The following is a 16,180-nucleotide window of genomic DNA, read 5'->3' as shown; positions in this document are numbered from 1 at the left end:
ATCTTTTCGAGTCAGTTGAGTCAAAGGCATTACTATTCGAGAAAAACCCTCAATGAACCTCCGATAGTAACCCGCCAACCCAAGAAAACTCCTAATCTCTGTAGCAGTCATCGGACGCTCCCACTGAATCACAGCCTCCACCTTGGCTGGATCAACTGCAATCCCCTCTGCCGATATCACATGCCCCAAAAATCTCACCTCGGACAACCAAAACTCACACTTGGACAGTTTGGCATACAACTGTCTCTCTCTTAACACCTCCAAAACCGACCTCAAATGCTCACGGTGATCCTCCAATGATCTAGAATACACCAAAATATCATCAATGAAGACCACCACAAATCTGTCCAAGAACGGTCTAAAGATCCTGTTCATGTAATCCATGAACACTGCTGGAGCATTAGTGACACCAAAAGGCATCACCACATACTCATAGTGACCATACCTAGTCCTAAAGGCAGTCTTCGGTATGTCACTCTCCTTCACCCTAATCTGGTGATATCCGGATCTCAAATCAATCTTTGAAAACACTGAAGCTCCCCTCAGCTGATCCATCAAATCATCAATCCTTGGAAGGGGATATTTATTCTTTATCGTTAATTTATTCAGCTGCCGATAATCAACACACAAACGGGCCCCACCATCTTTCTTCTTCACTAACAGTACCGGAGCACCCCAAGGAGAAACACTGGGCCTCACCATCTGTTTCTCCAACAAATCCTCAATTTGTGTCTTCAGCTCTACCAACTCAGCTGGAGCCATCCTATAAGGAGCCACAAATACCGGTCCTGCACCTGGTACTAGATCAATGCTAAACTCAACATCACGCCTGGGTGGCAATCCTGGCACATCATCTGGAAACACCTCAGGAAATTCACTGACAATCTCGATCCCAGCGATAGCTCTCTCTGTCTCAATACTCAAAGTTGCAAACAACATGAAGCACTCAGCTCCATCCCTCATCAACTGCTCAGCCTGACCCGCTGATACCAACACCTCATCCTCCAACTGAGGAAACATCAACTCTCTCCGAGCACAATCTATAAGGATGTGATGGGCAGATAACCAATCCATCCCTAAGATTATGTCGATATCCACCATGGGCAACACAATCAGGTTCACTCGGAACCTCCTACCAGACACCTCTATCGGGCATCTCACACACATCTCCGACGTCACCACAGAAACTGAAGCCGGAGTAGACACAAACAAATCAACATGCAAGGAAGATACTGACAAACCCAATCTCTTCACACAATCAACAGAAATAAAAGAATGCGTGGCTCCAGAATCGAATAAAAATAAAACATCCTCACCTGCTGCCTTCCCCTTTCCCTTCACTAAGTCTGATGAAGTAGAAGCCTCTGCACCTGACAATGCAAACACTCTCCCCGCAGCTGTAGGTCTGGGTGGCCTCGGGGCACTCCCAGATGAAGTCGCCGGTGTCTGACAATCTCTAGAGATGTGGCCTGGCCTACCACATCTGAAGCAAACATTCCCCGGAAGGGAACAATCTCTCACCATATGTGCTCCTCCACATCGATAACACCGCACTGACTGTGCTCCGCCCTGAGGAGTAACAGGTCGAGGTCCCCTACTAACAGCTCCTCTCTGAGACTGTACAGGTCTGTCATAAGGTCCCCTCTGCTGGCCTCCCCTCCTGGACCCAGATGATCCCTCCTGAACTCTAGCAGCCTTACCGCTGCTACCACCACTCTCCAAACTCTCAACAGTCTTTGCCTTCTCAACCAAGGCAGGAAACTCTACTATGGACATGGGGACTATAACCCTCTTCAGCTCGTGCCTCAATCCCTCTGCAAACTTTCTACATCTCCAAGCCTCAGATATGGCCTGAGAGTAGAAACGAGCTAGATGCTCAAACCTCATAGCATACTCAGAAACAGACAAGCTCCCCTGATGTAATCTCATGAACTCTGCCTCCTTAGCGTATCTAACGCTATCCGGGAAATATTTCTCCAAAAAGACCCTCCTGAAGCAATCCCAGTCAACAGGCACACCCCTGCTCTCTAACATCTGCCTGGTGCCTCTCCACCAGTACTCAGCCTCGCCCCCCAGCATGTAAACTGCATAAGCCAACTTTCTCTCATCAGAAGATCCTAAAACACTAAAGATCTTCTCCATATCCCTCAACCACTGATCCGCCACATCAAGATCTGAATCCCCTCTGAACTGAGGAGGCTGACATCCCCTGAACTCTGCTAAATCTCTCCCCTCCTGAGAGACCACCGGTCTAGCTGCATCAGCCGCAGCTCTACCTGCCTCCATATGAGCAAAGTGAGCACTCTGCTGCTGCATCGCCATGGCTATCATCTCCATGGCCCTAGCAATCTGGTCATACTGGGGTCTCACCATACTACAAGAATTCAAACATCCTATTAGTAACATAATACCCCCACAATTCACCAAAGGCTAACACATATCAGAGATATGACACAACAGAAACCTAGAAGGATCACTCCCCACATAGTATCCTAAAAGACTTGACCGGCTCTGATACCATAAAAGTGTAACGACCCGCCACGGTCTCTACACTTAGTGGAATCGCACTACAACTAGTTAACTAAGAGAATATTAAACTGGATAACACATACATACAGGCATAAATATAAAGATCGAAATAATTAAGTTTCTGTATATAAAATATAGCACCATATATGTACAGTCATCCCAAAATATTCCTTAGTGCCGGTCAAGCACTGACAAAAAAAATGTTACCCAGAATAGTAACTCAAAACACGAGACTCAGCTCCTCGTCTCACAACGATCATCTCTACTCCCAAGCTATCCCTGACCTGCTCCCATACCAAGTATGATCATCGCAGTTCCACCACATGGAAAACAGAAGGGTAAGCTAGAATTCAAAGATCAATAATACAAGTACAGAATAAAAATTCTATACTACACATGCATCCCAAATCCTGTCCCTAAGGAACCTTTCACCTCAATCAATCATTCATTCACCAAACATGAAGTCAAACACCACACTTCATCATATTAATAATCATGCAATGAATGCAACTCATGACAGATAGACATACATATCAATCATCTAATGCGTCGTCACGCATACACCTAGGAGATCTCCATAACAATAGAGCTGTATAAGTGACATTCCATCCTACCGAAACCACCCCAACCGTTTTCACGCCCAAAGCGCCCGCTCGGTCACAGCTAAACAGGATATAATCCTCCCTCGGGTTTACTCGGATGATGTCACTTACACACTTGGAAGTCCAGATCCACCATCAGGTATAGCACAGCTGGGTACGGGCTTACCACGACCTTGGCATGCATTAACCAAGTCAATTGTGGAGTTCGCCCACCGACTATCCGCAAGGATCCACGCACCTTCCCGAGTACTTGGTTACGGGAAAAACCCTCGACCTCATACCCCGCTCCAACACTAGCTAAGGACTTAGAGGAGACTCACCCAACCCAGTGGCCTATCTGAGCACCACTCTCCCAAATCTAGTGGCCTCCCAGAGCACCACTCTCATATATTAGTGGCCTATCCAAGCACCACTCTCAAGAGACTCTATGTGAGCTCTTCCAGTTCGAAATATTTTTCCTCTCCTCAAGTCCTAGGCTAGACTCATGCCATAGGCATCACATGCAATCATGCATCATACATCATAATGGTCTGCCCACCATCATGATCAACAACCATACACATGTCATAAGACATCACATGCAATAATGCATCATACATCATAAATGGTCTACCTACCATTATGATCAATACATACCATATGAACGTATCATATTCAAACATTCATATATATCATCACAAAGCATACATATGAATCACACCTCACCATACATCATATATCATACATACATGATCTAAAACTTCAACTTTAAACATGCATAAGCATCAATTCATTCATAAATATATTCAAGCACAGTGCCGTCAACTCGCGCCTGGCCTAACACCAACGCAAGAGCTCTAAGCTCTTCCACGCCTGATACGCTCAACCTGCGCCCGGCCTAAAACTATTCAGAGAGTTCAAAATTCTCATCCAAACTAACAAATTCAGCCACATGCAAACAATCTAGCTTCCCTTACCTGAAGATTGGCTCAGATAGCCAAAGACTGAATCAAAAGTATAATTTCCCCTCGAGGCTCAACTCGAAACTTCAGTCCTCCCAAAACAAGTTTTCTAATCTGAAATTCAAGAAAAGACAGAAGGAGTTATTGATCTAGAGGAGAAAAGGAGTTAAACAGAGAAATTTGGGAGAGAAAGGAGCTCACTGACCCAGAGACCTTCTCTCTAAAACTTCTCTCTAGAACCAGAACTCCTCACGGCCCCCCCTTCACCCCTATTTATAGGCAATCCGGAGTGGCCAGAACGGCCCGTACCGATACCGGAACGGCCCGTTCTGAACTCCCAGATCACGCACAAAATCCACGCCCAGAACGGCCCGTTCTGAAAACAGAACGGCCCGTTCCGGGACTCATCCAGAACGGCCCGTTCTCCCTCAGGAACAGCCCGTTCTCCCTCCGGAACGGCCCATTCTCCCTCCGGAACGGCCCGTTCTCCTTCCTAGAACGGCCCGTTCTCCTTGCCGGAACGGCCCGTTCTTAACTACAATATGTAGTTCAATTCAGTAGTGTGGAACGGCCCGTTCCAGTTTGGGAACGGCCCGTTCTGGGCTATTGAATCAGCCTCTTTTTTTTTTTTTTTTTTTTACAATGTTACAAAAATAAATGTAAATAAATTTCTCCATAAGTTAAAATTAGCTAATGCATAAGTTAAAAATGAAATTTTGGAGTAGTTAATAGAATGACAACTTCTATGTATAAACTAACTCGCTTCATTTTGTCTTCCTATTTTTTTCTTCTATATTTGAAAAAAAAATTATTTAAACAAACCCCAAATGTTATAGACTTTAATATCACATTACTTATTATTTTAAATCATCATAAATATTATTTAAAGTCTATGCACTTTATTATCTTTCTATATTTCTAAAACACCAAAATTTCAACACGGAAGGTGGGAGTAGGGTTACAGATTGTAATTCACAAGGTAAACGTTAACATTTGGAAAATATTAATTTTAGTTATTTTAAATTTCTACAAAATTAAATCTTACAATTGTGATTTCAATTCTAAATAGGCTTCCAAATATCATAATTCCAATTCTAAATCTCAATTCCAAGTATATTTCCCTAACCCTAATGGACATTTATTTACACTAATTTCAACGACATTATAAAAAAAGAAAAAGTACTCCTACATTTTAATATTATTTTTTTTCAGCCATTTTGTATTTTTCTGTCCCACTACACTATATATATATATACAGGGATTATAATTATACTAGTGTTTACTAAGTATTACATCATTTAATAACTCTATATTAATTGTGAATTTTGTAAATCCAACTGTTAAATTGAAAGTTCATATCACTTTATACATATATATCAAATTTTGTTAAAATTGAATAACAACTTGAAAGGAATCAAAATATTCATATTTTAGTATATTTTGAAATGAATATATTACGTCAATTTTGTTTTATAAGAATGAAGTATCAAATCATCTTGGATTAATATAAAATTTTGTATATATAATCTAAGAGATATGAACTTTCAATCTAACGGTTGGATTTACAAAATTCACATTTAATATAAAATTATTGAGCGGTGTAACACTTAGTAAAAATTACAGCGGTATAATTATTATCCCCTCAAATATAAAAATAAATAAACAAATAAATAAATAAATAAATATAAATATATATATATATATATATATATATATATATATATATATATATATATATATATATATATATACACGTCACTGAAGCAGACCTAATTTTTAATTTTGGGAAGCAGACCCAAAATTTGTTTGTTATGGGTGGAATCATGGAGTCAGCCAGCTTCAACTTTCACCCCATCCTCTGTCTCTTTGTATATGTCGTTTAATATCCAGTCACAGAAATTCTATTGAGAACCTAAAGCATCCAAATGTCAATTGTGCAATAACATGATTTTTTTTGTTTCTTTTTTCCAACAAAGGCATGGAACATTGATGTGTACGTTGGAAACGTTATACGGTTATAGTCCTTCTTCAACAAAGGAATCTCCAAGTAGAAGCCTCCAAATCTGTCCCTCAATAATGAAAACATGATTTAAGCAAATGAGAACTTATGCAATGTCGAGAAAAATATGTATAAACAAATGTCAAATTGTGAAATGAAACCTTTGATCAAGTCACTACCCTCATTACATTATTCCCACTTTGCTATGACTAGAGTTTGATCAAATTTGGCCTGAAAAAGTGTTCAAGATATTTAATTCTTCTTATGCATATTAGTCCACATAGTTCAATGGCTGTGGAGGGGGAGGTTCAACTGAGGGTAAACTCTAGGAATTGGTGTAAGGTGGTGTATCCAATGGAGATAAACCCATCTTTGCCTTCAAAAGTTGAATACAGGAAAGTGAAGCATTTCAAGGAATGGTTTCCTTGGTTGATTCCCTTCTTTGTCATTCTCAATGTCATTGTGTTCATCATCACAATGTATGTCAATGAATGCCCCAAGAGTAGGGTCCGTTGCATTGCCCCCTTCCTAGGTCGTTTCTCCTTTCAGCCTTTCAGTGAGAACCCTCTTCTGGGACCCTCAGCATTGACGTGAGTTCTTGGCCTAGTTCCACTTCTGCTGTTGAAAATTTTCTCATCTCTAATCAATTCATCTTCTCCAATAATCACACTTCAACTTACAAAATCATGTCAAATTCTTATTAGTTTTTTTAGTATAGGCATGAGTATAAAAGATTTTACACATATATATGACAGATTATGATTAAATGACAGCATAATTTATTTATTTTTTACATTACTGCTACATATTTGTTCTAGTATTTTTTTTGCAGTACTAGTAAAGTTTAGATATGAATCGTAAAAAGATTCATGTGTCTTAACCTAATAGATTTAGTTGATTCATGTTATCACAGTCTCTATGTTTGAAGTTTGATTCATAGTTACAGAATTTTCGCAATAATTGTGTATATACCAAATCCAGTGTCATGTGCATTCATGTACCGAATACCGATTCTCTAAAGGAAGCCTTGAAAGAATAATGTAAACAATAACATAAGATAGATTTACCTCTATTCTTCTAATAAGCGTGTGTTTGGTTCTAATTCTAAACGTGGTTTTGCATGTCAAAACTGAAACTATCAGGCTAATTGATGATTTGGTTCACGTAATGGACGGTGTCCAAACACATACTAAATAGTTGAATTTAGGCCAATTAATTCTAATATAGGACCATTTTAGCGTCTTAATAGTTTTAGCATGAGAGATTTGGTTAGTTCGTAACAAGTATTGCTGACATGATATTGGTGTTATAAATAGTATTGGTGAACTGATTATGTTTTTGATTTTGACAGAAATACTGGTTATGTTAGTCACAGATTATTTGTTACGTCAGTAAAAAGCTACAAATTAAAGAATTTGTGGTTGTTAACTTTTCAGGCTACTGAACATGGGGGCTCTGGCTGTGCATAAAGTGGTTTACGAACATCAGGGTTGGCGTCTCATCACTTGCATGTGGTTACATGGTGGAGTATTCCATCTTTTGGCAAATATGTTTGGTCTTCTGGTCGTTGGAATTCGGCTTGAAAAAGAATTTGGGTTCGGTATGTGTCACATATTCATATGTGCCTAGCAAATATCAGGTTCTTCTCTAAGAGTAAAGGCCTGAAGAATCTTTAAGATAATTTCACTAGGACATTGACAGTATATTTTTAGTTTCTCTTTTGTTGTGGTTTTTGATATTCTAAGAAGGACATTGACCGTTGCTTAAACCTTGTTTGTGTCCAAGAATTTTTTCCTAATTATTGTGTAGTTGAATTTCAGTGCTTATAGGACTGCTATTTGTGATTTCTGGATTTGGGGGTAGCTTGCTTTCTGCTCTATTCATTGGGGAAAGAATCTCTGTGGGTGCTTCTGGTGCTCTTTTTGGCTTACTAGGAGGCATGCTTTCAGAACTCCTTACTAACTGGTCTTTGTATGAAAAAAAGGTGCCATGCTAAATTGCTTTTACTTGAAGTGTGAATATCACAAAAGGAAGAGTGATGCTCTTGAAAGTAAACTATATATTATTGATTTGATTCAGATTTTCTTGTCATGTGCAGCTAGGAGCACTCTTCACCCTTGTGTTTATCATTGTTATCAATCTAGCAGTGGGGGTTCTTCCACATGTGGACAACTTTGCTCACATTGGAGGGTTTCTTTCAGGATTTCTTCTTGGATTTGTGTTCTTGATCCGTCCCCAGTTTGGATGGATTAAGCAACGAAATGCTCCACAACCATTTTCTCAAACATTAATTAAACCAAAATTCAACAAATATCAGTGTATCTCCTGGGTCCTAGCCCTGATCCTGCTAATTGTTGGGTATGCAGAAGTCTCACTTTTGTAATATTTAATTTACTCCAGAAAAAAAAATGTATACGAAAAGGGACTTGGAAATTATTAATCATGTTGATACATTGGTTTTGGGCATTGTTTTTAGATTCAACATCTAGTGAACCAAAAGGAACATATTTATAGGAGCAGTGTTATTTGACTTGGGCTAGAATCCAAATACAAACCTATATGTCAAAATCTAATGTTACAGTCCCTACTTTTCTTTTTTCTTTTTTTACTTTGATTATGTCATTTTGATTTATTTAGTTGTGTTCATGCGTAAATATTTGCATGACAGGTTTAGTACTGGCCTTGTTGCACTTCTGCGTGGTGTTAATGCAAATGATTACTGCTCCTGGTGCCATTATCTGTCTTGTGTTCCAACTTCAAGATGGCGTTGCAATCCGAAAAGTTCATCTTGTGTGGTAACATTCTTTTAACTACCTAATCCCTATTTCTTAATCCTTTATTTCCCTTCCTGGGTGAAGAAAATAATAGTAACAAAATAAAGTGATATATGATCACTCCTTGTTGGGTTAGGGTCCATGGCAGTAGCTACTGTAAGACAAACGAGGTGGTCATCTAATGGCAGTAGCTACTGTAAGACAAACGAGGTGGTCATCTAAGGCCACAAAAATTTGTTTAAACCCTTAAAAGAATATAATTTAAGTAAATTGTTAAGCGATGAAATCTTGGATTCAAGACATCAAAACTGTGAAAACTAACGGAACAAAGTTCTTATATTAGTTTTTTTTTGTTGTTGTTTGAATCATGGTCTTAAAAATTTGATTCTCAATCTTTAATTGGTTTGATTGGTCTCAGAAATGTTTGATAGAAAATTGGATCAAAATCATTAAAAAAATTGATCAACTAGTTTGAACGGGTTCAATTAAAAAAAATATTTTATTATTTTTGAAATTTTATTTAGAATTTTTTTAATAAAAATACATATTTAAAAATTAAAAAATTAAAATTAAAATAACTTATTTTAATATTTATTTTTTAAAATATAATTTAATCATTTATATTAATTTGTGATTTTTAATAGATTTTTTTATAATTTATATTATATTAATTTGATACTTTTTATTCTAAATATAAATTTATTATTATTAGTGGGCATTGCTATATTTTATTAAAATTTAAACTTAAATATTATATTATATTTTATTTAGAAATTAAATATTATATTACATTAAATGTTAAGAATTTATAAATAATATTTTATTTTAATTTTTAAGTGTTATAAAGTTATGATATTTTATCTATTTAATATTATTTTTTTATTGTTAATAATAATTATTATTATTTTATTAATACCAATTTGATAATGATTCAATTATGATTGAATCATCAAACCTTGAATCAGTGTTTAAACCAATTCAATAACTCATCTGATTTTAAAAATTGTTTTAAATCACTTTTATCGCACAAAGATGTTAAATTATTTCTTAGACCAAGTTGATTATTCTGTTAATTTATCACACTAGTTAAGATTAACATTATTAGTGCAAAAAAATTGATTGGGGATTAATTTAACTAATAAAAATATTATAGGGACCAAAGTTGAGGTGAAGTCTCTGATAGTGAAGTTTAGTAAGTGGTCCATGGATGGTGCATTTAAAATCACCATAGATATAATATTAAAAACAATGAATGGTTGAGATTGTGATTTAGTGAGAAGATATATTGTACACCTTCACACACTGGATAAAATTTCTGAATATTTTACTGGATTTTTTTTTTTTAAATTACCTATAAAAAAAAACACGTATTACGAAGCAGCTGTCACTTCCAGAACGGGCCGTTCTGAAACCAGAACGGCCCGTTCTAGATGAAAAAATAACACAGGAATAATGCACCAGAACGGGCCGTTCTACAAGAAAAAAAAACACGTGATAAACTACACCAGAACGGGCCGTTCTGAAATCTGAACGGCCCGTTCCAGTTTTAAAAATAAGATATGATTACTTAAACCAGAACGGGCCGTTCTGAATTCGGAACGGCCCGTTCTGGCTACATATTTGTTTTTTTTTTTTTCATTCTACTAAATCACATTTAAAATTTAAGTATAGTTTTTCAATTGAGCGAGATATGAAGCCCCTTCCTCAATGACATCAAACATCTTATGAATAAAAGCCAAAACTAGGCCTAATAAACTTAAAACCCAAAAAGTCTTATACTAAGGCCTATAATACAAGACCAAACAATATAAACTCCTATACTACCAAATATATGAGAAAGGTGGTCATTTATGTAAAGTCCAAGTAAAGAGAACCTTATGCCCATCAAACCCATTAGGCTCACTAAGCTCAAAAGCAATCAAAAGTCTAAAGGCCCATGAAGCCCAAAGCTAGGCCCAACAAGCTTAAAACCCAAAAAGTCTTATACTTAGGTCCATAATACAAGACCAAACAATATAAACTCCTATACTAAAGACCAAGTAAAGAGAACCTTAGGCCCACCAAACTCATTGGGCTCACTAAGCTCAGAAGCAGTCAAAAGCTCAAAGGCCCATGAAGCCCAAAACTAGGTCCAATAAGCTTAAAACCCAAAAAGTCATATACAAAGGCCCATAATACAAGACCAAACAATATAAACTCCTATACTACCAAATATATGAGAAAGGTGGTCATCTATGTAAAGCCCAAGTAAAGAGAACCTTAGGCCCATCAAACCCATTGGGCTCATTAAGCTCAAAAGCAATCAAAAGTCCAAAGGCCCATGAAGCCCAAAACTAGGCCCAATAAGCTTAAAATCCAAAAAGTCTTATACTAAGGCCCATAATACAAGACCAAACAATATAAACTCTTATACTACCAAATATATGAGAAAGGTGGTCATCTATGTAAAGTCCAAGTAAAGAGAACCTTATGCCCATCAAACCCATTAGGCTCACTAAGCTCAAAAGCAATCAAAAGTCTAAAGGCCCATGAAGCCCAAAGCTAGGCCCAACAAGCTTAAAACCCAAAAAGTCTTATACTTAGGTCCATAATACAAGACCAAACAATATAAACTCCTATACTAAAGACCAAGTAAAGAGAACCTTAGGCCCACCAAACTCATTGGGCTCACTAAGCTCATAAGCAATCAAAAGCTCAAAGGCCCATGAAGCCCAAAACTAGGTCCAATAAGCTTAAAACCCAAAAAGTCATATACTAAGGCCCATAATATAAGACCAAGCAATATAAACTCCTATACTACCAAATATATGAGAAAGGTAGTCATCTATGTAAAATCTAAGTAAAGAGAACTTTAGGCCCATCGAACCCATTGGGCTCACTAAGCTCAAAAGCAATTAAAAGTCCAAAGGCCCATGAAGCCCAAAACTAGGCCCAATAAGCTTAAAACCCAAAAAGTCTTATACTAAGGCCCATAATACAAGACCAAACAATATAAACTCCTATACTACCAAATATATGAGAAACGTGGTCATCTATGTAAAGCCCAAGTAAAGAGAACCTTTGGCCCATCAAACCCATTGGGCTCATTAAGCTCAAAAGCAATCAAAAGTCCAAAGGCCCATGAAGCCCAAAACTAGGCCCAATAAGCTTAAAATCCAAAAAGTCTTATACTAAGGCCCATAATACAGGACCAAACAATATAAACTCCTATACTACCAAATATATGAGAAAGGTGGTCATCTATATAAAGCCCCAAGTAAAGAGAACCTTAGGCCCACCAAACCCATTGGGCTCACTAAGCTCAAAAGCAATCAAAAGTCCAAAGGCCCATGAAGCCCAAAACTAGGCCCAATAAGCATAAAACTCAAAAAGTCTTATACTAAGGCCCATAATACAAGACCAAACAATATAAACTCCTATACTGCCAAATATATGAGAAAGGTGGTCATCTATGTAAAGCCCAAGTAAAGATAACCTTTGGCCCACCAAACCCATTAGGCTCACTAACCTAGTTTTGTACTTCATGGACCTTTGGGCTTTTGTTTTGGTCTTGTATTATGGGCCTTAGTATAAGACTTTTTGGGTTTTAAGCTTATTGGGCCTAGTTTTGGGCTTCATGGGCCTTTGGACTTTTGATTACTTCTGAGCTTAGTGAGCCTAATGGATTTGGTGGGCCTAAGGTTCTCTTTACTTGGGCTTTATATAGATGACCACCTTTCTCATATATTTGGTAGTATAGGAATTTATATTGTTTGGTCTTGTATTATGGGTCTTAGTATAAGACTTTTTGGATTTTAAGCTTATTGGGCCTAGTTTTGGGCTTTACGGGCCTTTGGGCTTTTGTTTACTTTTGAGCTTAGTGAGCCCAATGAGTTTGGTGGGCCTAAGGTTCTCTTTACTTGGGCTTTACATGGATGACCACCTTTCTCATATATTTGGTAGTATAGGAGTTTATAATGTTTGGTCTTGTATTATGGGGCTTAGTATAAGACTTTTTGGGTTTTATGCTTATTGGGCCTAGTTTTGGGCTTTGTGGGCCTTTGGGCTTTTGTTTACTTCTGAGCTTAGTGAGCCCAATGAGTTTGGTGGGCCTAAGGTTCTCTTTACTTGGTCTTTACATGGATGACCACCTTTCTCATATATTTGGTAGTATAGGAGTTTATAATGTTTGGTCTTGTATTATGGGCCTTAGTATAAGACTTTTTGGGTTTTAAGCTTATTGGGCCTAGTTTTGGGCTTTGTGGGCCTTTGGGCTTTTGTTTACTTCTGAGCTTAGTGAGCCCAATGAGTTTGGTGGGCCTAAGGTTCTCTTTACTTGGTCTTTACATGGATGACCACCTTTCTCATATATTTGGTAGTATAGGAGTTTATAATGTTTGGTCTTGTATTATGGGCCTTAGTATAAGACTTTTTGGGTTTTAAACTTATTGGGCCTAGTTTTGGGCTTTGTGGGCCTTTGGGCTTTTGTTTACTTCTGAGCTTAGTGAGCCCAATGGGTTTGGTGGGCCTAAGGTTCTCTTTACTTGGACTTTACATGGGTGACCGCCTTTCTCATATATTTGGTAGTATAGGAGTTTATAATGTTTGGTCTTGTATTATGAGCCTTAGTGGATGACCACTTTTCTTATATATTTGGTAGTACAAGAGTTTATATTGTTTGGTCTTGTATTATGGACCTTAGTATAAGATTTTTTGGGTTTAGGGCTTAGGGTGTAGATGTAATTTAGTAGAATGGATAAAAAATATATTATTTTGCTTTAAAAAATTCGTGTGACAAATTTGTAGTTAGAACGGGCCGTTCCGTTTTCAGAACGGCCCGTTCTGATTTAATTATTGATGTGTCATTTTTGAATTCGGAACGGGCCGTTCTGATGTTGGAACGGGCCGTTCCGTTCCATTCTTCATGTGTTTTTTTGTCATCTGGAACGGCCCGTTCTGGTCCAATATTTATGTGTTATTTATTCATTTGGAACGGCCCGTTCTGATTTCAGAACGGCCCGTTCCGAGTGTCAGTAGCAGCTGCGTCTGTTGGCACGTGTTTTTTTTTTTGGGTAATTTAAAAAAAAAAAATCAGTAAAAAAATCGAAAATTTAGATCCAGTGTGGTAAGGTATATTATGGTCTACTAGTTTAGATGCATCTAAGGGTGAAAATTGATGATGCACCCATGGACCACTTGTGAAAGTGGTCCTTCAGAGAATTCACCAAAATAAAAATGGTCGAACAAAACTTTGTTTTAGCGCGCGCACATATATATATATATATATATATATATATATATATATATATATATATATATATATATATATTTCTTTAACTTACTTAGAATTGCTTTAAACCTTCTCTAAAATATTAAACCATAAATTTTTTCTATTTGAATTCTGAAAGTTTAAAACTTTGGGAAATCAATGGAAAATGATCATATTAATTTTTATTTTTATTTTTATTTTTTAGTGAGTATTTTTAATCTTGATGCTATTAATTTATTTTCAAAATCAAAGGCGTTAAAGGAATAATAAAGGACGTTAATACCTCCAATTAGAAGTATTAAATTATACATAAAATGATTATTTTTTTATATATAAATACATGAATTGCTTATAAAATACTTTTATTAATATTAATTAATTTTACTTGATGGTAAAACTTTGAAGAAACTAGAAAAATAAAATGATAATTAATCGAATATAAAATCTTGTCTTAAGTCCCCTGAATGTCTAGGAACGGCATCCATAAGGGGTAATCTATAACCACTTCCTTGGCACATGAATATGATAGCCTGAATATACAAACTTATTGATCTGTATGCCAAAATAATCAATTTCAATACATATAGATCTTAGCTAGCATCAGCTAGACTAATTTTCATTGCACTATAAACTTATTCTGTATTTCCTTGATGTTAACCTTTAATTAACTTGTTTTGTTCTTATAAGATGTACTATTGTTGTTGTGATACTTGTGTTGATGGTGTATATTAATGCTTGTTAAATACCACACTGCAGAGAACATACATTGGCAACCAGCTGAACATGATGTGCCCAAGCAATGGAAATTTCAGTACATATTATATGCAAAATTATCCGACCGAGTCCCAGATATATGAATTCTGTGTTCAGATTTGTACCTGAGTTTTGAAAATTTCCTTCTTCCTTAATTATGATACAGAAATCATTCCTCTAGCCCTAATTAGTATATTTGTTTATATCCTTTTGTGTAAGTAGTGATTGATTTGCTACCTATTGTACTGATAGGAAAAAAGTTACATATACAACATATTTGCATTATAAAAATTTGGAGTTGAAATTGTTTTGATATAAGATATGTTGGAAATCTCATATGTCTTATTGGTATGATTAAAATATTACTAATCTTTACTTACAAATTAGTTTTGTGGAATTAAATTAGACACGTCAAAGTAAATAATTTTTGATTATTTTATGAACTTATCTCAAGTTAATTCAATTGAAAAATATATATATATTTTTTTTGTAAAGGGCTAGAATGAAGTTAGTGCAAAGATAATCTTGGAAACTGCTTCATAGAACTGAAAGTTCCTTGGTGGCTGAAGAGTGAAGATAATTTCATCCAGCCAATGACCTTGAAATCCAACGTAAACAAGCACGTTATGACAATAGAAAAAAGTTGCCGGCACGTGAATAACAAATTAAATGACTCGATCTCAAAGAACTAAATCCAAAACAAGTTATTCTAGGTGCCTAAAATGATGCATCATTTTGTGAACAAGGAGACATGTGGGTGAAAAAATTAGAGTATGTGTGTAGAAAACGTTGTAGACATGTTGTAGTTACATGGTGGAAACCGTGTCCATAAATAAGGTGATGTGTTTTGGTACCCAACGTGCCTAAATTTTTTAAGGCTTTTAAAAGCAATCTCAAGATGGTGTGCTCTACTAAACATACTTAGGAGACAAACTACGTTGCCTATGTAATACAAAAAAAAAACCTTAAAATATAGCAGTTTGTTTACAGCGCTCTATTCAAAGTTTATATTGGCATATTATATGGACCAGTTATATATAATGTGATGTCTATATCCAGAACCTGTCTAACAATGACAAAAACCTAAAATAAAATTTAAGAAAGACTTTTATATTTGAGATGGAATAGTTATATGTCGAACCTTTGTATCGGCCTTTTTAACTTTACAAAATTAAATAGTGAATAATTTTTAGTTGGTGAGTTTAAAGTTTGAGTTCTGGAAATTTATTTGCAAAAAATAATTTACAGAAATTTCTTACAATTTTTTTTATGAAAAATAATTCATAAATTTTTTTCTTTTAAATTTTGCTACAATTTTAATGATCATAGAAATT

At 36.2% G+C, this 16,180-nt stretch overlaps 1 protein-coding gene across 1 annotated transcript; it reads left to right on the top strand.

The window, feature by feature from the left end:
• The first annotated feature begins 6,021 nt into the window (after positions 1-6,021).
• LOC109816622 (RHOMBOID-like protein 2) lies at positions 6,022-15,272 on the top strand. The gene is made up of 6 exons (XM_020381696.3): positions 6,022-6,661; positions 7,508-7,671; positions 7,892-8,055; positions 8,170-8,429; positions 8,740-8,866; positions 14,850-15,272. The coding sequence occupies exons 1-6, from the start codon at positions 6,336-6,338 to the stop codon at positions 14,973-14,975; spliced, it is 1,167 nt and encodes a 388-aa protein (XP_020237285.3). The 5' UTR covers positions 6,022-6,335; the 3' UTR covers positions 14,976-15,272.
• Positions 15,273-16,180: the final 908 nt, after the last annotated feature.

This window comes from Cajanus cajan, chromosome 4 (genome assembly GCF_000230855.2).
Source record: "Cajanus cajan strain Asha chromosome 4, NIPB_CcT2T_4, whole genome shotgun sequence".
NCBI classification, from domain to species: domain Eukaryota; kingdom Viridiplantae; phylum Streptophyta; class Magnoliopsida; order Fabales; family Fabaceae; genus Cajanus; species Cajanus cajan.
This window is presented reverse-complemented; position numbering and strand designations above follow the sequence as displayed.